Source organism: Microcebus murinus, chromosome 25 (genome assembly GCF_040939455.1).
Source record: "Microcebus murinus isolate Inina chromosome 25, M.murinus_Inina_mat1.0, whole genome shotgun sequence".
In the NCBI taxonomy this organism is placed as follows: domain Eukaryota; kingdom Metazoa; phylum Chordata; class Mammalia; order Primates; family Cheirogaleidae; genus Microcebus; species Microcebus murinus.
In genome coordinates this window covers 12,618,937-12,644,249 of record NC_134128.1, presented here as the reverse complement: position 1 = coordinate 12,644,249, position 25,313 = coordinate 12,618,937, and the positions used below count along the sequence as shown (strand labels likewise).

Here is a 25,313-nt window from a genome sequence, read left to right as displayed (position 1 = left end):
GTACGAGATGGAGAAATGATTAATGACTTTAAGACAAAGTAATAAGCTATCTAAAATGAACCTCAGAGAGAAAAGAGAATTAAAACAAATGAATAGAACACATTAAATGTAAATGGTCAAATGCCCCAATTAAAAGGCAGAGATTGTCAGATGAGATGAAAAAGCAAAACCAAAGCCTATATGAAGCCTACAAGAAACTCACTTTAAATATAAAGACATAAAGAGGTTAAAAGTAAAAAAATGTAAAATGATACACCATGCTAACACTAATAGAAAGCAGGGGTGGAAATATTAATATATGATAAAATCCATTTCTGATCAAAGACTATTAGTAATACTAGTAAAACTAGTAATAATTAGAATTTTACTTTACTAATCTAATTATCAGTTAGTAATATGAGTAATAACTAGAATTTTACTTTATCATGAAAAAAAGAATAATTCATCAAAACAACATAACAATCCCAAACATTTATGGATCTAATAACAGAGCTACAAAATACATAAAGCAAAAACTGATAAAATTGCAAAACAGACAAATTCCCATTGTACTCTGAAATTTTAACACTCATCTCTTGATAACTGATAGAATGACTAGATAGAAAAATCTAGATATACAAAACAAATAGTACAACCAACCAACTTGTACCCCAGTGGTACAGAAATAATTGAATATCCGCATGCAAATATATGAACTCTGATCCATACCTGGGGTACCATATATGAAGAGTAACTCAAAAATGCATCACAGACCCAAATGCAAAACCTAAAATTATAAAGCTTCTGGAAGAAACAGAGGAGAAAATCTTGTGAACTTGATTTAGGCAAAGAATACTTAGATATAACAAAAACACAACACATAAAAGAATAAACTGGACTTAAGCAAAATTAAAAAGTTTTATTCTTCATAAGACATTGCAGGTAGAATGAAAAGAAAATCCACACACAGAAAGAAAAGCTTTGTAAAGCATATGTCTCCATTCAGGCTGCTATAGCAAAACAACATAGACTGGGTGGCTTCTAAAGAACAGAAATTTATTTCTCATAGTTTTGGAGGCTGGAAAGTCCAAGCTCAAGGCATCCACAAATTCAGAGTCTGGTGAGGGTTTGGTCTGATTCCCATATGATGCCTTCTTACCACAGCCTCACATGGTGGAAGGGACAGGCTCCCTTGGGTCTCTTTTATAACGGCACTAATTCCATTCCTGAGTGTTCCACCCTCATGACCAACTCACCTCTCCAAAGGCCCCAACTCTTAACACCATCACTTTGGAGGTTAGGATTTCAACATATGAATTTTGGAAGGACACAAACATTCAGACCATAGAAACATACATCTGATAAAGGATTTGTATCTGTAATATAGTTATCCCTCAGTATCCATGGAGATTGGTTTCAGGACTCCCTGCAGACACCAAAATCCATGGATGCTCAAGTCCCTTGTATAAAATGGCATAGTATTTGCTTATAATATATGCACGACTCCATCTCATATACTTTAAATCACCTCTAGATTACTTATAATACCTAGTACAATGTAAATGCTATATAAATAGTTGTTCTACTGTATTATTCAGGAACAATCACAAGGAAAAGAAGTCTGTACATGTTTAGTACAGATGTTTTTCCCAAATATTTTTGATCTGCAGTTGGTCGAATCCATGGATGGAAAAGGGCCACGGATACGGAGGGCCAACTGTATGCAAAGAATCTCAACATTCAATAATAAGAAAATACACTACCCAATTTTTTAAAAATTGGAGAGACCTTAAGAAAAATTTCACTAAAGATGATACTGAAATGGTAAAAGTTCAATATCACCATTTATCAAGTAAATGTGAATTAAAATGACAGAGAGATACTACTTGAATCCATCAGAATGAAGACAATTTTAAAAACTAACCACACCAAGTGTTGTCTTAGGACACAGAGCAGTTGGAGCTCTCAGACACTCCTGGTTGGTCTATAAAATGGTACTATGAAAAACAGTTTCGCATTTACTTAAGAAGGTAAATCTATACCTACCCTATAATCCACCCAATCCACTGTGTCGTGTTTACCCGAGAGAATGAACTGATACCATGTGTCCAACCAAAGACTTCCACACAAAAGCTTTACCTGTGATAGCCGCTAATTGGAAATAACCCAAATGTCCACCAGCAACAAAGAAATTGTAGTGCATCCATTCAATGGACCATTCAATTAATCAGCAATGAAAATCAACTAACTACTGATACATGCAACAACAATGAATGACTCTCAAAGTACTTATGCTGAATGAAAGGAGCCAGATTTTTTTTTTTTTACAAGAGTACACATTGTGTGTCTATATTTATAAAACACTCCACAAAATGCAAACTAACGTATAGTCAGAAAGTAGGTCACGTTGCCTGTGGATTGAGGGGGAAGGGGGGGTAGGCCAGAGGGAGGGACATGGTTTATACAGGGGCACAGAAAACCCCTGGGGGATGATGAATGTGTGCTCTGACTTGAGTGGACTGTTTCATAGGTCTATAAATATGTCCAAATGAACCAACCTGTAGACCTTAAAGGCGTAGTTTATTGTATGCTGATTGTTCTTCAATAAAGATGTTAAATAAAAATAAAAATCGAACTGGCCCAGTATCACAAAGCTAGCAAAAGGTACGAGTGGGATTTGAACCCAGGCAGCCTGCCTCCAGAGCTAGTGCTCACACCACTCGTCTACATTGCAGAGAGGAATCCTACCTGCCTCCTAGGGCTGGCTTGTTCTCCTAGGCTACACCTTGCTCCACATTAAAGGGTTCCTGCACAATTGCTGTATATTTCCTTTAGGAGGCATTCAGAAACCCTCCTGCCCCATAGAAATGCTTCTCCAGGGTTCTGAAGTCCCGCTGGGAGAAATATGCACCTCCAGGACATGGCGAGGCTGGCAGTGGCGACACTGGCTGTGGTTTGGGCAAATGCTGTGTAGTCCCTTGTTCTCTTTTGTATAGCAGACAGCCACGTTTATTTTCAATAGCAGGAATTCTGGCCTAATATAAATAAACAGAGCAACTACAGTTTCTTTTTGTGTGTGTGGTGTACATAATTAAAACTAATTCACGCTATTGCCACATCTTAGGAGGAGCAATACAAAAAAGATGTCATATTTTCCCCCTCTCTACACTTAATTTCCAATGAAAATTTGAGTAGGAGAATTTTCTTAGCAATATAGAAAATGAACTCAATCTGTGAGAAAATTTAACACTGGATTTAGAAGCCGTATCTTGCCAGAATTCTTCTGTGCGGAGACAAGCCAGATGTTTAAGCACATCTTCATGCCTCACCCTTGTTGGGTTGCCCTGTGTCCAACAGGTCAGGCTGCATCTCAGGTGACACGTGGACGAAGAGAAGGAAGGACACACGATCTACTGTGGGAGACAGCGCTTGATCGATGCAGCTGATCAAAAGCCCTCTGGTCCCCTAAGACTGAGTGATCGCCCTTTTCCCATCCTGAACTGTGTCACACGTCCAGAGAATCAGGTGCTAAGTAGTTTTTCTGACCTGCTCACAAAATACCCGCAATATTTTGAGAGCTGGGAAGAAGAACAGCCTCCCCTCTGTACTACTGTTTATTTGCAAGCAATTACTACAGTTCAAAGCCTGCCAATTCACCTTTTATGGGCGCTTTCATGCTGTCCCGCTGGAAGACAAAAGTCGCACCTGCATCCCGAGGTGCTGAAACGCCAGCATCTGGGTCCTGCACACAAAGGTATCCGTTAGGGGAGGAAGGCCTGGCCAACGACAAAACCAAAACAAAAGGCGAACAGGCAGAGTACGGGGTCAAACACCCTTGGGGTACAGCTTTGGGTATTTTTGTTTGTTTGTTTGTTTCCATATCATCCTTTAAAATGCCGTGTGCCCGAGTTTCTTTCAAAGCCTAGCTAAAAAGAGCTGCGAGATTGGATGGGAAATGGCTGGCGCCTTGGAAACATCAGGGAAACATTTATGGTGATGGAAGCAGCACTAATAATATCGTGAAATCTGAGCAACTCAGACACAAGAAGAGAAAGGGAAACACTCAAAATGTGTAATGGATGTGCGACGGAAGGTTGCTTTTTTCAAAAAAAAAAAAAAAAAAAAACTTCCTCTAGCAGGAATGTCTAAACCACAGTTGAAAGAGCAACAGCTCTCATGAAACAAGTATTTCGAGAGCCGACTAAGGTGCCAGGCATCGTCGGAGGCTCATGGGGACAAAGAAGTGTACAAAACGAAGTCCCTGCTCTTGCAGGAGCCTCCGTTCTAAGCGTGAGAGTGACAATAAAATTAGGGGTAGAAGGTGGGTGGGTCATGGGGCCATCTGAGATAGAGAGACATGGAAAGCATTTTGTTGAGAGGGCATTTGAGCAGAAACTTGAATGAGATGAGAGAACAAGACAAAGGCCACTTGGATATAACAGTAAAGCTGTTTTTGTTAAGACAAATATCTTCCTAACTCTCTGACAAATCTCTGACTTCAGCCAATTGGTACGAGATGGGCTGAGAAAGGGCAGAAGTCCATAATGAAGCCCAAAACAAAGAAATAATATAAAATAATATAAAGTATGCTAGAGAAAGGTCACACTCTTCCATAAGTATTAACTCGCTGGAGCCCAACTACAGGCCAATACAGGTTGGGTATCCCTTATCCCAAATGCTTGGGACCAGAAGTGTTTTGGATTTTTTTCCAGAGTGTGGAATATTTGCATTATCCTTACAAGTTCAGCATCCATAGTTTGAAAACCTGAAAGGCTCCAATGAGCATTTCCTTTGAGCATCATGGCGGTACGCGGAAAGTTTCAGATTTGGGAAATATTTCAGATTTTTTCAGATTAGCGATGCTAATCTTGTATAACGGTGCTGCCCACAGTAGATGAAGACACACCCACTCAACCACAGGGTGTAGCTGGCAGGAAAATCCATTGTACTTGCCATACCGCAGCCACCCAGGTAAGAGGGTGTTAAATCAGAATCAGGGTGAAATGCGGGAAGGTAGGCTTGCAGGGACTAAAAAACTGGCAGCCGGAATACTGCTTAGGGACCCTCGAGTGCCACATGTGCCTTCAACCCTAGCACGAGGACACACAGTTTTGCAGGAGGCTGAATTTGATTCAAGAACTGGAAAAGCCAAGTGATCCTATTATATACACTTGAGCTTCATACACTGATTTCCTTTTGAGGGTTATCACCATAAACTCGGCGTTTCCTCATTTTCTTCCTAGATCTTACCCAAAGCCACAAGGAGAATGAGACTGTGGTATTTATTTGTTTGTTTATTTATTTATTCATTCATTCATTCAGCATATTATGTGGGTACAAATGTTAAGGTTACGTATATTGCCCTTGACCCCCCTCTCTCCCCTTGAGTCAGAGCTTCAAGCGTGTCCATGCCCCAGCTGGTGTGCATTTACATAGGACAAACCTTGATTTCTGGTTCTATGACCAGGCTAAGCCACCAGTGGCTTTACTTCACCTATGACTCTCTGTTTTCTCACGTGAGAGCAGAGGTGAATACCTATATCATCCCTCTATGGAGTCTTGGGCCTACAGGAGATGAAACCTTTACAGAATCTACCAGAACCTGGAAACATAGCAGGAAGTCAATGAATGCTGATTCTCTCTCCCTGGGGTAAGTGAGGCAAATTCTGTCACATATTAATCCACCTGGATGTTAGTATATGAACAGAATGAAAATGGGGGAGGGGGAGTTGGGAATAGTTGACTTTATAACGTATCTTCGAAATTGCATTTTTTTTTAGTGAAAGTTGCTCAAGATTCTCAGGGTTTGAACCATAGCAAACAGAAGTCACTTTGTATAATGCATTCCCATGGTGTTCTTCACAAGGAGCATTTTCCCCATTTGCAAATCTTTCCTCACCATGTTCTAAAAATTCATAAAGAATATTTTCACTGGATGACCAGTATTTTTTCTTATTCCCCTGTCGTGATTAAACTTAGAAAAATAAAGCAGAAGCTGTCTTCAGAAAACTTACAAAATACAGTTCCAAGATTTTAAGTATTTCAAAACAAAAACTTTTACTGACAGAATTTACATTTCTCAGGCATTATCTAGAATTTAGCACCAAAATAAATGCTGTAGTTGCAAGACACGTTCTATTAAAAGATCACCACTCACGCCATTTCCATCGGGAATGCACAAGAACAGATTAAAAATGCTCATCATCTCACATAAACAGTCTGAAACACACATGTCATCTTAGCTTACAGCTAAAAAAAAAAAAAAGCAAAAAAGGAGAGAAAAGAAACAAAACAAAAAATCCTCGTCTTATATGTAGGTACCTGAAGCCAACTCCATCCTCTAATACACGATCGATTCTTTCAAGATCCATTGTATTCTTATTTCAAATCCCCACGCTCTTTCAAAAATAGAAAAGCCTACCCTCTCACTTAAAATCTTAGGTGGGAAAATATCCCTAAAAAAGAAATCCAATGCACAAGTCCATTTTCTTGTTTTTTCTTTATGTCTTTGAGAATGACCACCTTTTCCCATTTCACGTTGGATTCTCAAGGAAAAACAGACTGCTGCAGGTTCTTCCAAGGATACAGGAAAGCCTAATGCCATTTGACAGGTGTCATAAACAAGGCAAGATTTCACAATGCTTAAGCCAAGAATCCAAATGGTCAATGCATTAAGTGAGAAACCTTCTCTCTCAAGTTCCCATTCAAACCGTCTCTTTCCAAGACTCGGGACACATTTTAAGAGGTGATGTCACCTTGAAAGTTTTTAGAGTACCTAACCAAAGAGAGACCGAGCAGAAGGGGTTGCACACAATCAAGGCAAATCAACAGAAATGGGAGATGGCAGTGGACAGAACCAGTTATAAAGCCACATTCTTTGTGGTCTCTTATTTCCTAATGGTTTCTTCTTTTATTTTAATAATCTTTTAAATAGTGAATAGATGTACAAAAAAGAACATTTTAAGGATAAAGAGTGAAGAGAATGTTCCCCAAATTGGCTAGTTCAATCCCTGCTTCTTACCATCCACTTTCTCTCCCCAGAGATAACCATCCTTTCTCGTTTACTACACACTCCTCAGAAATATTCTATACGTTTACAAGCACAATCCACACACTCCGCACACCCCATGGAACACCCCGTTGATGAGCAAAGAGAAAGCAGACAAATGAACCAGAGAGCCCTCAGATTCACCGGGATGAAGGACTCACTTTCAGACATATAATTCATTTATATGTTAAGGACACGTTTCATTTGTACCGTAAGAGTAGTGTGATACCGCATTTCCCCGAAAATAAGACAGGGTCATATATTTATTTTTCCTCAAGAAGACACCCTAGGGCTTATTTTCAGGGGATGTGTTATTTCCCCCCCAAAGCCTCAGCTTGCAGCACGCACAGACAGGGGGAGCTGACCTTATTGGTGGGGCTGCCCACACCTTTCCGGTCACCTCTGAGACAGTAGCTGTCACGATGGGGCAGAGGAGAAGGGCTGCTCGTCTTCTTCACCGCTCTGTGCCAAAATGCATGGGTTGTGCTGATTTGCTGCACAGCCACGCCCATCACTAGGTCTTATTTTCAGGATAGAGCTTATATTGCACAAATGCTTAGAAATCCTGCTAGGGCTTATTTTATGTGTAGGTCTTATTTTGGGGGAAACATGATAAAAAGAAGAGATCTATAAAAATAATGAAAGACTCTTTGGAAGACATAACCTAAACTGAATATTACATACTGAGAATATATCTGAATATTTCAAGTATTGTTTATCACCTACCAGCAAAAACAATGAACTATATAACTTGGTCCACCTCTGGACCTCAGAATTGTTTTCATCTTCCAGAAATTACGGCAACCTGTCAGAGGTTCCCCTGCATGAGACAGTTCACTTAGATAATAATAAGACACTAAGGGCATATCACGTGCAATGCCCAAACATGAAGGAAAGATAAGCCTTGCTTTCAAAAAGATTCTAGTCTCTCGAGGGAGAGAAAACACATACTTAACCACTACAATATAGGCAGTATTCACACAAATAAATACTGAGTGACAAATGGATCCATGATGCATATGAGACTGTCTGGCACTTGGTAAAAACTTAATAACTGATAGCTATAATTATTATCATAATTAATATTAAAATTGGTACTAAAGAAAAGTAAAAGCCCTTAAGATGACAAAAGGAACCCCCAGAGTTGATGGGCAGTAGGGAAACATTTAGAGAAAAGGTCTTTCAGGCAGCAATATTTAACCTGAGGCTTGAAGAATCATTGGACATTGAACAGGTAAAGCTGGGCAGAAAGAACATTCCAGGCAGAGCAAGCAGACACATGAAGATGCACGGTGGAACACAGGTTATTTGTGTGCCAGAATGCCACTCAGGCTTGTCTTTCCCACTGGCTCTGCACTAGCCATTCCCAGTGGCTCTGCACGAGGCTAAGTGACAGCTCAGCTCCCGTCTGACCCACTGCCACGATCCTTCCGGTTGGGGATACTGAGAGTCTGGCACACTTGGGACAGGGCTAGGGTGATGAAAAAAATCTCCCCTCTAATTAGCTCATCTCACACAATAAAGGCCCAAGTCTTTTATTACATTCTCAAAAGTGTGTCACAAAGTTCGAAGGGTACAGCTGACACAGGCCTGTGTCTCCCATTAGAAGGTACACAGTGGAGTCCAACCACAAGAAAGGCAATTCGAATACCATTTCCAAGAGTCCAAGTTTAGCAACCTGGCCCCCAAGAATAGGGGTGAGCTTGGTAATTCCTAACTTTGGATGATAACACTAACAAAATTCAGAGGAAAATGCAGATACTGTTTTAAAATAAACGCTATAGGCTTTAACACTGGAACATGATGCTTCCACTCTTGTGTATTTTTAGCATTCTCAGTCTTATAAGTTAGACCAAACACGATATTCTGCTGGCGAAAAACAAAGAGGAAGGATTTACCTAAGAAGATAACTACCACCCTGCTGACTATTTGCATGAAATTATGAGTAAGTTCTCCGATACTGGTTGTAAATATAACACACAACTGACAAAAAGCGCCGCCTTAAATGATCCTTTACATGCTACTTTCTCTACCCTATTAAGATGCTCGTTGTTTCTTTGATTTATCTGATCATAAATTTTTGATGACTGGTAAGTCTCATAAAATTGCTCTGGTGCTGACTACACTGATTAATAAGTCTGAAGAATCGAAAGTGTCAGGAATTCATGTGTAAGAATAAGTTACTGCCAAACATATATTAGATATTCCATAAAATATAGAATAAAAAGGTTGATCTGGTAATTTTATCTTGTATCCATTTTCCTGTAACAATTTATATTCAGGGTCATCATTGTCTTCCGTTGCCTTTAAAAAAAAAATCGATAAAGAAAAATCTAGATGGGAGGCACATTAAAGAATTAAGCTAAATGAAAAATAATAATGAATTGATATAGACAACAAAACGTGTTTTCCAGAAAAATAAAGAACACGGGATTAGAAACTGTCATTGTGATGACTCTCAGAGGTGACCTCATTTGAACTTCTAGGTGAGGAAGCAAAGAAGGGTGTGTTCAGGTCATTTACCACTGGCAAAACCAGAACTGGAAGTCCCTTCTAAGACCAGTACTCTGACCTATACATATGCCACATATATGGGGTGTCTATAAATTCCAAAAAAAATTGTTATTTTGATTTTTAAAAATCCAGGTTCATGATATAAATCAATAAATCTCTATCTTGAGCTGTTTTCCTCTAACAAGTTCAATATTCCTTATTTTCCCTTCTTTTTTTTTTTTTTTGCTCAGAGCTTCACTGCTGCCATATTTATAGCATGGCGTATCACATGAAAATAAGCATCCATCTTTGTTTTGGGTTATGAGACAGGCAACTCTGTTGCCCAGGCTGGAGTTCAGTGGCCTGATCACAGTTCACTGCAACCTTGAACTCCGGGGCTCCAGTGATCCTCCCACCTCAGCCTTCCGCGGAGGTAGGAGCACAGGGACATGCTAAACTCCCGGCTAATTTGTTATGATTATTATTTTATTTTATTTTATTTTTTTGTAGAGATGGGATTTCACTATGTTGCCCAGGCTGGTCTGGAACTCCTGGCCTCAAGCAATTCTCCCACCTCAGCCTCCTCAGTAGCTGGGACTACAGTTGTGGCACGCCTAGTCAATTTTTTTAATTTTTATTTTTTGTAGAGACTGGGTTTTGCCATGTTGCCCAGGTTGTTCTTGAACTCCTAGCGTCTAGTGATCCTCTCACCATGGCCTCCCAAAGCGCTGGAATTATAGGTGAGAGCCAACACCTGGCCAACACTCTATCTTTTAAATCTCTCTTCATCTGGGGTGAGCAAACCGGCTTTACTTACATGAGAAAAGAATCCTGTACCCTGTTATTAGCAGTCTTGATCTTGCTCATTAATCCAGAGATCTCTTGAAACAAGGCAGAAAAAAATGAAACAATAGTCACGAGGGCTCCTGCCGTGGTTACTGGAACCCCCAGATGGGACGGGAAATCTCCGAATCCACACTTTAGAGGGCCCAACTCCAAAGTCATCACAGGCCCAGGAAGGTCCCGGGGAGGGATCCCACGTCTACTGGAGGGAGCCCCATGTCAGGGTGCAGACCCCAAGGCCCTCTACACCGCACGACCCCTCCTTACGATTCTCGCAAAGGGAATGACGTGGGGCTGGAGCTCTGTGCAACCCTGCCTTCTTGAATCCTTTGGCTGAGCATGACAAAGAGGGCGGTTTTGTTGGGTGCCTTCCATTCCCAAGGGCTCTTCACATTCTAACCACCCTTCTACCTTGACACGGTCCGTTCTTAAAAGATTAAAATAAAACAGTGATCCCTCTGCCAAGAACAGGAGCCCATCCTCTGTGTCCCTATAATAAAAAAAAAAAAAGGTAAATCCGCACGTTTCAGAGGAATACACAACTCTGAAAGCCAAGCCTGAGAGAGAGAGGTGGGGTGGGAGTGGGGGACATGGAGACTTAGAAAGTCACTTGAACACGTTCACTAACAAACAGAATGCAGCCCTCCACTCCCCTCGGAGGCTGAGGGGGGCGCTACACACAGAGAGTGAAGAGGAGGTAGTGGAACAAACAGATGAAGAACTGAATGCTCTTTCTAAGCACATGAGTAGCAATAATGTCACGGTTGAACTGTGCCAGCTTCCTCCTCTGCTCAGTCATTTGCTCAAGTTCTGCCCCTAGTAGCTCAGAATATGATCATGTTTGCAGATAAGGCGTTAATAGAGATAATCAAGTCTCAATGAGGTCATCGGGCTGGGCTCTCACCCAGTATGACTGATGTCCTTATAAAAAAGGGACATTTGGACACACGGACACACACAGGGAGGATGACATGAGGAGATGCAGGGACAAAACGGCCAGCTCCCAGCCAAGGAGGGAGGCCTGGACAGATGCTTCCCCCACGGCCCTCAGAGAAAATCAACCCTGCCGACACCCTGAGCTGGGACTTCCAGCTTCTAGAACCGAGAGACAGTATATTTCTGCTTTTAAGCCACCTGGTTTGTGGAACATTGTTACGGCAGCCCCACAAAACTAATATTAATACAAATAGTAAAGACAAAATTAGGTATCACACCAGGAAAAGAAAAAAAAAAAGCCATGGTAAATCTGCTATATAAAATAAACAAAACCTCAATGACAATTTATTTAATCTCTAAACAAACACTATCTAATTGGACAGAGAATAAAAAGTATGTGCATTTTGAAGGTGATGGAATTGTATCTGTCCCACATGAGACTAAAAATTAGCTATTGTAATAGAAAACAATAGTTTCCTTGACTTTTTTTTAATACCATGAGTCTTAAAAACATATGTGAAAGAATATGCAAACACAATAGAATAAAATATGTAAGGCCATTTCCTTAATGCATGAAGAATAAATTAGGGTACTGATAAATACCTGTGAATATGACTCTCATTTAAGCTTTTTATCTGATAAAGTTGACTGAAACTCCTTTCATAATATTATGCATTTTAATCCAAAATACCTGACAACAGAGGAGAACCCTTAACTGCCAAAAATTATGGGAGAAAAAAAAAAAAACAACAACACGAAAAACCGCTCCAACAATGCCCAGAGTAAGAGGCCAGAGCTCAGTAAAAAGTCAGCACGTAATAAAATAAGATATTACTGTGTAGAGATTAGAAATCACAGACAGTTCTGTTTGATTATACAAGCACCACTTTTTAATTTATCTCTCAAATAAAAACAGCAAATGCAGGCCATAATTCATCTTAGCTGGATAGAAAGCATCACACATTGAACTTGAAAATTACTGGGACTTAATAAAGATTATCAATATGTAGGGCTGACCAATTTCACCTCTTCGAGGTCAACATTCAATAGTTCAGTATGGTTACAGCAAATGGATGTCATTGAAAAAAAATGGAACTCAAAATAGCTCCTCTTAAAGAGGAGGCAACCTGACATATTTCCTTTTTGGAGCGTAGATGGGAGTCTAGCTGATATTTATTTTCCTTCTGTCAAGTGGGACAAATTATCTATATTCTATTTACCCTAAATTGATACTATAATGTGGCACCCTGCACATTAGGGACTGTGCAAGACATACGGAGGAAGGCAGGTTTGACAGTCAACAATCAAGTGAGGGCGAGAGGGAGAGAGAGAGACTGACCGAGATCATTCTACTCTTAAAAGTCCTACGCGAAACCCTTTTGAAGTGCTAAATTCAGACTAAGCATCTCTTCTCCCTTTGATGTAGAAGTTGTGTTTTTTTTTTCCCCCTCCTTTTGACCTTCTGATAGTTATATACAGCCCCTTAATGATCAGTGCACTAGTCATGGAGTAAAATGCAAACTGCGTTGAGTGCAAAATGCAAAGCACAGAGCTCTTTCTCGCTGGTCAGGTCAAACCTGAGTCCAGCAGGTCCGGGACGGAGCTCCCAGGCAAGCGAGCTGTGCTGGACACCTGACCCCATCACAGCACCAGAGCAGACAGTGAAGGACTGAATGTGGATATATGAAGTGAGTTCTTCCAAGTGAAGAACATTCCAGAATAGGATAGGTATAAAATGGGGTTTATTAGATGCCTTCAGGAATACCACCAGCTGATCTCTTTAAATGGGGTTTTAAACCCTGGGAGGGTTCCCTTTTAATCTTCGCACATTTGGAGGGAAGAGGTTCCCAACTTTAGCTCTCACGGAATCCAAGTGAATTGGAAATGTCAACTGGGAAGCACCTTCCATTTAAAAAAGCCAACCATTTTGTATCAACTATAAAATGATACAAACATAAAGTCTTAAAGGCCTGCAAAAACTTCATCTATCAAATAAATTATGAAAATACAAGAAAGAAAAAGGAAAAGATACTCATCACTTATGAAGTATATAAAAATAATAGTGTCAACCAAGTTACCAAAGGCAGGAATGAAAAAAATCTTTAAAATGCAAAATTCATTAAGTGATCTGTCAAGAAACTTGGAAATTAGAGAAAACTGTTATGTATTTATTCTTCCTCAAATAGTCTGCATTCCTCCTGTCACCTCAAAGAGGGAGGTATTAATTTACTAGGGTAATTAATAGCTCATGACCACATATATAAATGGTTGAGAAATTAAATCAAAGATCAACAGTTGATATCATTAATATATCTTGACTTTTTACTCAGTGAAATAAACATCTTCAATTATTCGTGCTAATATTCTTACTATCTGAAGAAACGGGGGATACTACATAACTTTGCCATTTAAAGTGAACATAAAATAAGAGATATGGTGCAAAGTTAGATGGGTTTCCCTTTTCTCTTTGATACTTTTTAGCAGTATTGGTTAAATGCAACACATTTTCATGCAAATAGGTCCAGAGATGTCAACAGTTTGAATCAGATTTTGTATTATGAAGAAAATGGGATAATACATTTAGCAACTTTAAAAAGGAACCATGATATACATATGTAGCATCTATAAAGGAAGTATAAATCACCAGGGACAAAATATATAGTCAACTTTTAAAAATGAAAACAATCTTTATATCAAAAGCTTTAGGGAAAAAAATGGGTTTTCATTCTCATGACTACTATACAGAGATAATGTTTTTCTGTGAATTATTTTCAGCTATTTTCAGATAAAGCAACGAAAAAGAAAAGCCCACATTGTTTTGCATCCTGATTGTCACTATGTAAAATTTACTAACTGCTAGAAAGGTCTTGGAAGTTTAACCTTCTTCGCTATCTTTCCAAAGATATTTATAAAACCATCTGCTAGTTTTGTATATCCGTTTATATCTCGCCAGAGAATAATAAGCTTTATAGAGTTTTTGTTAGACATGATTTCCTTCTGTAAAGGGCTCTCTTAAAGTGAATGGGCCTATCCCTTAGGTTTGAAATGCTCTAGCCTTTAGGTGGACCAGATACATGGGCAAAGTTATTTAAAGAACTTCCAGGCCACTGACTCCTGACTCAGCAGTCATTAGAGGATATGGTAGCTGTTTAGTAAAGCCCATTTATGTCCATTCTAGCCTGTATTAGGTTTGTACACAGCACAGAAGAAACAAGGACACACTACTTAGTTTTAATTGCACAAGTAAAGCAACTTGAGAAAGAATAAACAGCAGATAAAACAACTCTTCCTTACAAATCAAGCAGGATGCTTTATTTTGCTAGATTCCTAGCGAAGAGAAAATCTCAGCATTTTTTTTCTCGTTGTTTTCCACCATTTCCATAGCTGCTCTGTTCATGCTTTCCATCAACTAACATGAATAACAGTAAGGCTGGCCTTCATTTAAGATTCGAAAATGAAACACAAAAAACCCAGGTGAGTAAGGTGCCTCTCCCCAGAGAGAAAAGCAAGCCAGGAGCCAGGAAGACATGTCAGGGAAGCCACTTTTGAGTCATGCCCTGCTGGAAAGAACTGCCATGCTCTGCAAATTGCAGCCTTCCTGACAATGCCTGTTTGCCAAACGCCTCTTTTAACCGACATATTTTCAGCCTACCATTTGTCAAACCTCTTCTTTTGTTAACTTGTTGACAAGAGTTAACTTGTCAGCTTTTCAAATGGCTTGTGGTTGCTATGCACCTTCCTTCATGGAAACGTACAAAGCATGAGCTACCCCCTTTCACAGAGAGTCTCGTCAAGGGTCCTGACTTCACCATGACTGCTCTTCCCGGAGGCTGGGGAGTGGGGGGGGGGGGGAAGAATCTACCTTCTAGAAACCTAACAAGCAGTGACTATTCCATCGTAATTCTGCTTCCCAGGAATAAAAGAAGTCCCACGAGGAGACAGCCACCCTCAAGAGAAAGAGGTGAAAGGAGACTGTGTAACTCAACGACAGCACGGAATGCTGAAGTGCTGTGTACAGTGTGATCTTCAACACCCCAACTGAGCATATCAGGTTACTTTAACACAGGGAGTAACTCGGGTAACAGGCAATGCAGTGACACCGGCCTGTATGTCCCCCTGGTGGAAAGTTCGACAGATGAACAAAGAGCAGTCTCCACTTGAGAAATGATGAGAACATGATTAATGCCCAAAATGTACTTCACAGAGCAATTGAGGAAGATCTATACCCTCAACATCCCACCGGCCACACCTCCTGCTGAACCGAACAAATTTGAATCTTCATCAAGCCAAATCACCTCTACGTATTTTCATCCTTCCTACACACTGAATTCACTGTTTTGTTTCAAGCGTCCACGTCTCCTCTTGGAGCCCATTAGAGCCTGTAAATCAGATCATTCATCTTCTCTGCACTAGGTTCGGAAAGCCTCAAGGATGTGCCTGGAACGCGAAGGTCACTGTGAAAGTCAACCACAGACATGGATGAAGAGAAAACATCCCAGTGGGTGAGTTCTTTAGTTCTTTACGGCTCTCATTTAGGTACAGGTTAATTGCTTAGAAAAAAAGGAGGTGGTTTGCTGGTATTTTAAGTGCCAAGACAAAATTATGCTTTCATGGTATTTTAAAGATAGGCACATACACACACAGATGTATCAGGATTTTCTTGTTGAAGGGGCTTTATGTAGCTTAAACAAAAGAGACAAAGAAGCGACACTTAGGAACAAGAAGTTTTAGAATAGAGGATCTAAAAGTAAGGCACTAAATGTGAAATTTGTTTTTTTAAAAAATGTATCATAAATTAACTGCCCTCCCTGAAGACTGCCACATGTGACACTTACAAAAGGGTAGCCAAGTACCCGCTAATGAGAACAGCAGATTTTCAGATAGTTAGGATATTAAAAATCCTCTAATTGTGAAACGGCTGCTTAAAACAATTATAGAATTAAGTTGGATTCTAATTACATGAGGATATACTAATATAGTTTCGATATATTCATATAAAGGAGGGCCTTGAACCAGTGTACACTAATCTGGTGAAACAATGGTGGCATTTTTGTACAGTTTTTTTTTTTTTTTTTTTTAAAGACTAAGAGTTTGACTTAGTGTCATATTTAGCTAATAATCCATATTTTGGGCTAGTATGTTTGATAAAGAAGTGACGACAGCTACTATGGGAGAATGAGAGAAGGAGAGAAAAACTGAAATATACAAAGTAATGAACACTCTTCTCCTGTCCAAGGAGGAGACAAGGGCAGAACTCACAATGGGTCCCTGCCCTGCAGGGGCCCATGTCAAGAATGTCCTCCCAGCAGAAACTCATGTAGACACCCCTAAAAGCAGCTACTGGGGCACCAGCTGGTCCCCTAGAAAGGGGACGGACGATGGCTCTCCTATGCTTACTTAAGCTTTTTAATGTTGATTTAACTGTATTAAAAGGTAATCCAGTGCTCCACAAGGAAATCAAACAGAAAAAGTAAACTAGCAGACAAATTGCCTAGACTACTCTAACCGCCCCACAAAGGATGCTAATAATAGAGATAAGAATATATGCCAAATATGTTACTGATTGAAATGTTGTGTCACATTTTATTCCTCTTCAAATAACCTACCAATTAACCCAGCTAAAGCAACAACCCTCTCGCTTATCCAGAATCCTAATCCTGTTCGAATAAATAGAAATAGCTTGAAATAGCGTATCATGGTGATTAAGCGCCTAATAATGACTCGGAGGTAAAATAAAATCCATAAACTCAGAGTTTAATCTTTTAAGATGAAATTAAAATGAGAAGCACTTTCATATGCAATGTATTGACAACCTCTGTAACTCATAAATTCATCTACAGTAAAATAAAAAAATTGTTAACCAGAATAATCAACAGAATCTCCTTCCATTCTGGATGGCTAGGAGCTTGTTTGTGTATTTTTCTGTCAGCTATCATATATGCAGTGATTTTTAAAAGATAGCCTATAAACCAGGCTCTAAATAGTTTCCCATTCACTAACAAAAAATTAGAGCCCTACCTAAAACTCACGATAGCCATGCTTAACAACTTAAGATGAACAAGGTAAACAATAACCTGCTAATTTGCAATTATATTTTCACACATTTTCATAATTAACTAATTCCCAAGGGTGAGCTATATTCCTATGTTAAATAAATGGAATCTGTGATAAATTTACATACCTATATGGCTTATGAAACTGCCTCCTAACACATATCCTATATACTTATTTCATTTTACCCTGAAAGTAAGTCTTATGGCTAACATTGCAAATGTCATTGTATTGTCCAAAACCAAAAACAAAAAAAAACTTAACCACACTTTAACCTGCTTTTCTATGTGAGGATATGGCATCATTCTGGCAATTTGAGTGTTACCGAGTTTTCAGGGCATTGTTCTTCATGGCTTATGTTCTCTGTGATTGCATCAGAGGGAATCACGACCACAGCAAGCCCCAAATGTTTGAGCAGGAGCATGGCGCTCGGGCAAGACACTACAGAACCTCAGGGACCATTTCTAGGCGGAGCGTCTGTCCTGTCCGCCAGTCTGGACCCACAGGCCCAGCATAGATTCAGTGAGAGCTATGTTGAGTGTAGGGCATTTTTTCTGATACCAAGAAAATAGAAAGAAATTCTTAACTGACCGTGACCTTTAATCATCCTCTACCTTTTCTCCAATAGTTGGGATGGTAACTTCTCAGAAGTTGGTGGCAGACACAAAAACAGATTCGACCCAACTATGGATGTTTTCAAGTCTTTTTTGTAGACACTTAAGACCACGCTGTGTCTTGGCTTTTGGAGTCAATAAGTATTGAGATAAATGACAGTTTCTCTGGGGGCCGCAAAAACTGAGGTAAAGTGGGAAAATAGTGGCAGAAGATGGAACAGCAACAGGGGAGGTGGCTGAATTCCTCCCAAAACACTGAGGAACACAGAAGTGGGAATAGGTAGGTATTCCCACCCAGGCCCCCTTAACCGGCAGTGAGGACTTGGGGCATTTTGATGCTGTGACTTTAAGCTGGCAGATTCCTCCTCCTCCACTCTGCCTTTCCCTCTTCTCTTACAAAGATTATCATCTCAGTCGAGTAAAAGCTCCTAAATAATAGAATGATGCTTTCCTAGTACTCTATTGATTTTATAAATAAACTGCTTAACAATTTTGTTCAGAACACTTATGATTCTTCGCATTCACAGAAGAAAAAAAATATGTTCTGATCTTAATATGTCTGGTGAATTTCCTTAGTGCCATGAATATTCAACTAATTTAATATCCCGAAAATTCTCTAAACAAAATCGGTAAAAATTCCCTTGAAAATGTCAATTAAAATTTATTTATGAATAACAGAGACAATGACCACATGTGGTTCTTAACAGAGTATTTTTAAGTGCTGAGTGTTAAATGCCACCAAAAGGATGCCATCACCTGATCATATTTTAAAAAATGGCATAATTATAAATACCATAAAATTATAGTCTGCTATTTTAGAAAATCAGAGTGTACTTACTACTTGTACGTCTCAGAACGGATATATTCAAACACGTGGGACACGCCAAGCTGGAACTGGTCAGCAATTGGGGTAACCCAGGGATTGTTCTCTGCTTTGAATACTTGCTTCTGACCAGTTAAATCCAAATTTCCTGAAAAGATGAAGGAAAAAAAAACACCAAAAGGTGAAGGTCACTGCATTCAACACAGATTAGATCTAGAAACACTGCTTAGTAACCACAGCACAAGCTTAAGTACCTTCTGGGTCATCTGATTTTTTAAAAATTTCTTAGCCCAAGTCATCACTGGGCCACAAGCAATATTAGTGACAGTACCCTGGCCCAAGAACTTAAGAACAAAGGAAGGAAGAAAAAACAAAGGAAGGATGGAAAGAGAACGTGGATGAAACGAAGCAAACCTGGAAGGATTTTTATAGGTATTTGCTATAGAGGCTAAAAATGACTTGTTCGAGATTAAGATAAGTAATAACATGAAACCTCCCTGAAATCCCATCCTGACAATGTCAATGTGCTCCACTGCTTGTCCTATTTGATCTAAGCCCGATCTCATCAACACCACTTTTTCATCAACCAGAGCAGAATATGAATTGAAGAAAGACAAGAATATTATCCAAGTAAAATTATTATTGCACTCCTCGAGCAGCATAAGCACATCTCAGAATCAGCACTAAATGAATCTCATTAACATAGTAATGATAGGGACTAACATTTCTTTAGCTCTAATTAGTTTATAAACTAACTTTTAAAATCATTTCTCTGGGGAGAGGGTGGGGCGAGACGTCAGGCTTTAGAAGCAGCTCAGAGGATCCAAGAAAACTGAAAGTAGATGCCCACCCATAGACAGACCCTCTTAGAGAGAGTATGGTGGATCACTAGAGAACCAACGAGAGACAATCAAAGTGAAAGAGACGGGGACAGGGAGTTTTGCTCATCAGGAGCAGATGGTACCTGGGGGAGACACCTACACGTGGGGAAAGGATAAAGCAGTGAGCCCCCTCTCCTGACATGCTCTCCCCACCCCCAACACTGCGAATGGAGGTGTGGAGGGGCGCCCACTGCCACGGCAGACCTCTGTGCTCATCCGGGAACTTCCTGGAGACTGTACAGTGAAATTGTCATGGAGAGCAGGCTCAGCAGGGACCCGCCGGCCTTGGTTCTCTGGCTGCTGCAGCTGACGCCACTCTTAGGGCCCCAGGTTCAGAGCTTCCAGTCTACATGGACTGGAGTGCTTCGCTGCAGCACTCACAGGCCTGTGACTGGAAACCAAGAGCCCCCAAACCCCGTGGCCCTGAGTGCCAACCAGTGGAACAAGTCCTTCAGCACCATGTGCTCCTGTGAAATCCTACCCTGTATCTTCTCAGCCCCCAGTGGAATAAAACAAGAAATCAATTTGAAGAGAAACACTGAAATCTATGTAAAGTCATGGAAATTAAAAAACTGCTGCTGGATGATCCTTGGGTAAATGATGAAATTAAGATGGAAATCAAGATTCCTCAAACTGAATGCCAAAGTGGCCACAAGCTTTTAAAATATATGGGATACAGAAAAAGCAGTCCTAAGGGGGACGTTCATAGCCTTTAATGTCTATATCAAAAAGACAAATCACAAATTAATAAGCTAATGTCACATCTCAGGGAAATAAAGAACAAATCAAATCCCCAAAATCAGCAGAAGAAAAGAAATAAAGCTCAGAGCAGAACTAAACACAACACAAAGGATCAATGAAACAAAAGGTTCTTTGAAAAGATACACAAAAGGAAAGACCACCAGCCAGTTTAACCAGAAATAGAAGAGAAAGGACTCAAATAAGTTCAGTCAGAAATGAAAAAAGAGACATTACAACTGATACCACAGAAATATAAAATGTCATCCACCAATACTACAGGAAACCTCTACTCAAACAAACCATAAAACCTAGAGGAAATCTTGGAATTGAACAACTTCCCAAGCCTGAATTAGGACAAAATGTTAACGAGCAGTAAGATTGAAGCTGTAGTAAAAAATCTCCTGATAGAAAAAAGTGCCAGGTCACACGGATTCAAGTCAGACCTACAAAGAAGGACTGGTACCTATCCTAAAGAAACTATTCCATAAGAGCAAGAAGGGGGGAACTTTCTACTTCATTCTATGAAGCCAGTATCAACTAGATATCAAAGCCACGTATACCTAGGAAAGGATACAACAACAACAAAAAAAAACAACTAAAGACCAATATCTCTTTTGAACACAGATGCAAAATTTCTCAACAAAATGCTAGCAAACTGAATTCAGCAGCACATCAAAAACATAATTCACTATGATCATGTGGGTTTCATTGCAGAGATACAAGGATGGTTTAACATATGCAAATCAAAAAACATGATTCACCACATACACAGAAACAAAAACAAAGACCGTATAATCATCTTAATAGATGCAGAAAAAGCCTTCAATAAAATCAAGCACCCTTTTATGATAAAAACCCTTAACAAACTAGGCATAGAAGGAACATACCTCACAATTATAAAAGCCATGTATGACAAAGCCACAGCCAACATCATACTGAATGGGGAAAAGGTGAAGGCATTCCCTCTAAGAACTAGAATAAGACAAGGGTGCCCACTGTCACCACTTTTATTCAACATGGTATTGGAAGTCATACGCAGAGCAATCAAGCCAGAGAAAAAAATAAAGGACATCCAAATTGGGAAAGAGGTCGTCAAACTATCCCTGTTTGCTAACGATATGATTTTGTATATAGAAAACCCTAAAGAATCCCCCAAAAGATTCCTGGAATTGATAAATAAATTCAGCAAAGTGTAAGGTTACAAAATCCATGTACACAAATCAGTAACATTTCTATATACCAACAACAGTCAAGTAGAGAGGCAAATCAAGGACTCAATACCATTGAAATAGCTATGGGAAAAAAAGACCTAGAAATATATTTAACCAAGGAGATAAAAGATCTCTACAAGGAGAACTAAACATTTTGGAAAGATATTGCAGATGACACAAACAAATGGAAAAACATCTCCTGCTCAGGAATTGGTAGAATCAAAATTGTTAAAATGTTCATACTGCCCAAAATGATTTACAGATTCAACACAATCCCCATCAAACTATCAGCATCATATTTCACAGATCTGGAAAAAATAATCCTAAGCTTCATTTGGAACCACAAAGAGTCAAAATAGCCAAAGCAATCTTTAGCAAAAAGAACAAATCGAGAGAGCATCATCTTACCTGACTTCAAATTATCGTACAAGGCTATCTAACCAAAAAAGCATGGTCCAGCTATAAAGATAGAGACACAGACCAATGGAACAGAATAGAGAACCCAGATATAAAAGTATCTACCTATGACCAAGTGATCTCTGACAAATCAGATGACAACATACACTGGGGAAAGGAGGTCCTATTCAATAAATGGCACTGGGGAAAACTGGATAGCCACATCCAGAAGAATGAAACACGATCCCTATATCTTGCCATTTATAAAAATTAATTCAAGGTGGATAAAAAAGATAAGTCTAAGGCATGAAATCATGAATATTCTAGAAGAAAATATAGGAAAAAGTCTTCTAGACATCAGCCTAGGCAAAGAATTTATGGCTACGATTCCAAATGCAAAGACAGCAACAACAAAAATAAGTAAATGGGACTTAATTAAATTAAAAAGCATCTACACTGCAAAGGAAATAAGCAACAGAGTGAATAGACAACTTACAGAATGGGAGAAAATATTCACAACTATATACCCAACAAAAGACTCGTATTCAGAATCTACAAAGAAATCAAGTCAGCAAGAAAAAAAAAATCAAAAAGTGGACAAAAGACATGAATGAACGTTTTTCGAAAGAAGACAGACAAATGGCTAACAAATATATATGAAAAAATGTTCAACATCATTAACCATCAGGGAAATGCAAATTAAAACTACAATGAGATACCACCATATCCCTATCAGAATGGCCACTGTTAAAAAGTCTAAAAACAATAGATACCTGTGTGGATGCAGAAAGGAAGGAATGCTTATATGCTGTTGGTGGAACTGGAAATTAGTACAACCTCTATGGAAACACTATGAAGGTTCCACAAAGAAATAAATATAGTACTATTACCATTTGATCCAGCAATCCCACTGCTGGGTATCTACCCAAAGGAAAAGCAGTCAAAAGACACCTGCATTCGAATGTTTATCACAGCACAATTCACAATTGCAAAGATATGGAATCAACTCAAGTCTCTATCAGTTCATGAGTGGATGAAAAAAAAATGTGTGAGTGTCCGGAAGGTATCCAGCCATTGCTAATATAACGAGAACGTACTATGTGGCTGGATACTTCCCGGACAGCTCTCATATACACTTCACACACACTGTGAGGAACTACTACTCAGCCATAACAAAAGAATGAAACAATGTCTCTCACAGCAACTTGCCCTAACTGAAGTATCTCGTGAATGGAAAACCAAACACTGTACGTTCTCACTAATAAGTGGGAGCAAAATGAGGGGTACACATGGGCATAAGCAATATAAAGGACATGAGAAACCAAGAAGGGGGGAGGGTGGGAGGGGGACTGATGGATGAAAACTAACCTATGGGATACAAGGAACACCATTCCGGTGACAGGCACACCAAGAGACCCGACTTAAGCATTATGTGAGGTACTCACGAAGCAAAAATTAATGTTTTACAATACAACAGAAAATCATTTCCTCACTTAATTCTCCAGGCATCTCTGAGGTCAGTTATTGACATCATTTTACAGGTGAAGAAATGGAAACTCAGGGAAATTAACTAATATGCCCAAGATCAGAAAATGTCAGTGTGGGCGTCTGAACCTGACCCCAAATCTCAGTAGTTTCTGTAGCATCTAGTGAAGTTATCAGGTTACATCCCAAGGTAGATCGACCAGGATGAGCTGCTCAAGGCAGCAAGCACGCCCTCATCTAGATATCATCTGCCACTGAGATCAGTTGAATCTATTTCTCTTCTTTTTAGATATTCAGAAATGGAAAAGGCAATGTGCTCCCCTATGAAAGCAAGAGACAGGGAAAGAGAAATTAAACAGCAGTGAGGTATGTGAAGGCCTTGTTCTGAAAGTCCTATCGAGGAAGTCCCTTTTCAGAGTTCTGGTCCACAGCCCGGAGCTATTCAAACCTAGACACCCAACAATTATTCTTCCCAAGAAACAACCAAAATAAAATAATATGTTTGTCCTGTTCTGAGGCTCTATTGCCTATTTATTCATAGCTGATAATTCAGAATAATGAAAACATATTCTGGGATGAAAGTACACCACAAAGCAAATCATTTCCTAGATGATCTGAGCATTGAAAATGAATGGATACGAGAAAATTGTTACAAGGAAGATGATGTAGTATTTCTTCTTAAAACAAAGGAACAAGTACTTTGAATCTTCCCTCTTTTTGTTATACGGACTCGTAACTATTCCGAAAAATGAAAAGAAGAAAAATGATTATAATTTCACAAAATGTTTTTAAAGAAAACAGATATTACTAAATACTAATATTAGAAGGGAGTAATTCATCATGATCTTACCAAAGTTACTAAGAATTTGTTGGTGTTAAGAACAAAAATAAGCAGATCCATATCTCTCTAAGATTATCAATATTGTCAATGTCTTCATCTTAATGGTTAAACATTATTAGTCAGATATTCAGTCACTTGGGAAATTAATAAGATTGATTCTCCCAACCATGAGTCAGAAAGCTTCCTGGGGCAAATGAAAACCCAACGGTTGTACATAGCCTGCTTAGCTGAGTATCTTACCTGGGTTTGATCTTGTTGGCAAGGGGCTGCCCATTGATCTATTTTTGTTTTTGCTTTTACTTGGGGAGGTGGTTTTCAGCTTCCCAAGAATGAAACTGACCTCTTCTTTACATTTCTCCATAATTCTTACTTCCTCTTAGTATCTACTTTGCTATACTCAATGTGTCCTCTCCTTCATATCATTCCCTTATTGTTTCTTTTTCTTGAATTTCCCTGTTTCCTAAAAATGAATACAACACACATTTCTGGAAAGAAGTCATCCATTTAAAAGCAAGTCTGTATTTCTGACACGTCATATTTTACATGCACCATGGCACGATGCCCACTGTTCTCAGGAAGCATGACCACTGAGGGGAGGAGTCACACACCAGGCAACAGTAACCATGGTACCCAGCAACTCACCTGCAAGTGGGGAATGGAGGTGCTGGAGGTGAACAGCCTTGCTCAACACATTCATTCAAGAAACAACCTGTGAGTGCGCACTATCATCTTCCAGCCTCTAAGCCCCGCCCACTGACATCAACATGAAATCAACTATGAATAAAAAAATGAGACCTTTGGAAAAATATACTGTGTTTCCCCCAAAATACGACCTACCTATAAAATAAGACCTAGCAGGATTTCTATGCATTTGCACAATAGAAAAGCCCTACCCCGAAAATAAGACCTAGTGATGGGCGTGGCTACGCAGAGCATCTGCTCAACCCATGCATTTCGCCGCCAAGCGGTAA

General features: G+C 39.5%; 1 protein-coding gene across 1 annotated transcript in view; it reads right to left on the bottom strand.

Moving 5' to 3' along the window:
• The window catches only part of RSU1 (Ras suppressor protein 1), a 178,910-nt gene that overhangs the window by 63,515 nt on the left and 90,082 nt on the right, over positions 1–25,313 (bottom strand). The window contains exon 8 of the mRNA XM_012753773.3: positions 18,803–18,935. Coding sequence (XP_012609227.1) covers positions 18,803–18,935 — 133 coding nt within the window. The remainder of the gene's footprint in view (positions 1–18,802; positions 18,936–25,313) is intronic.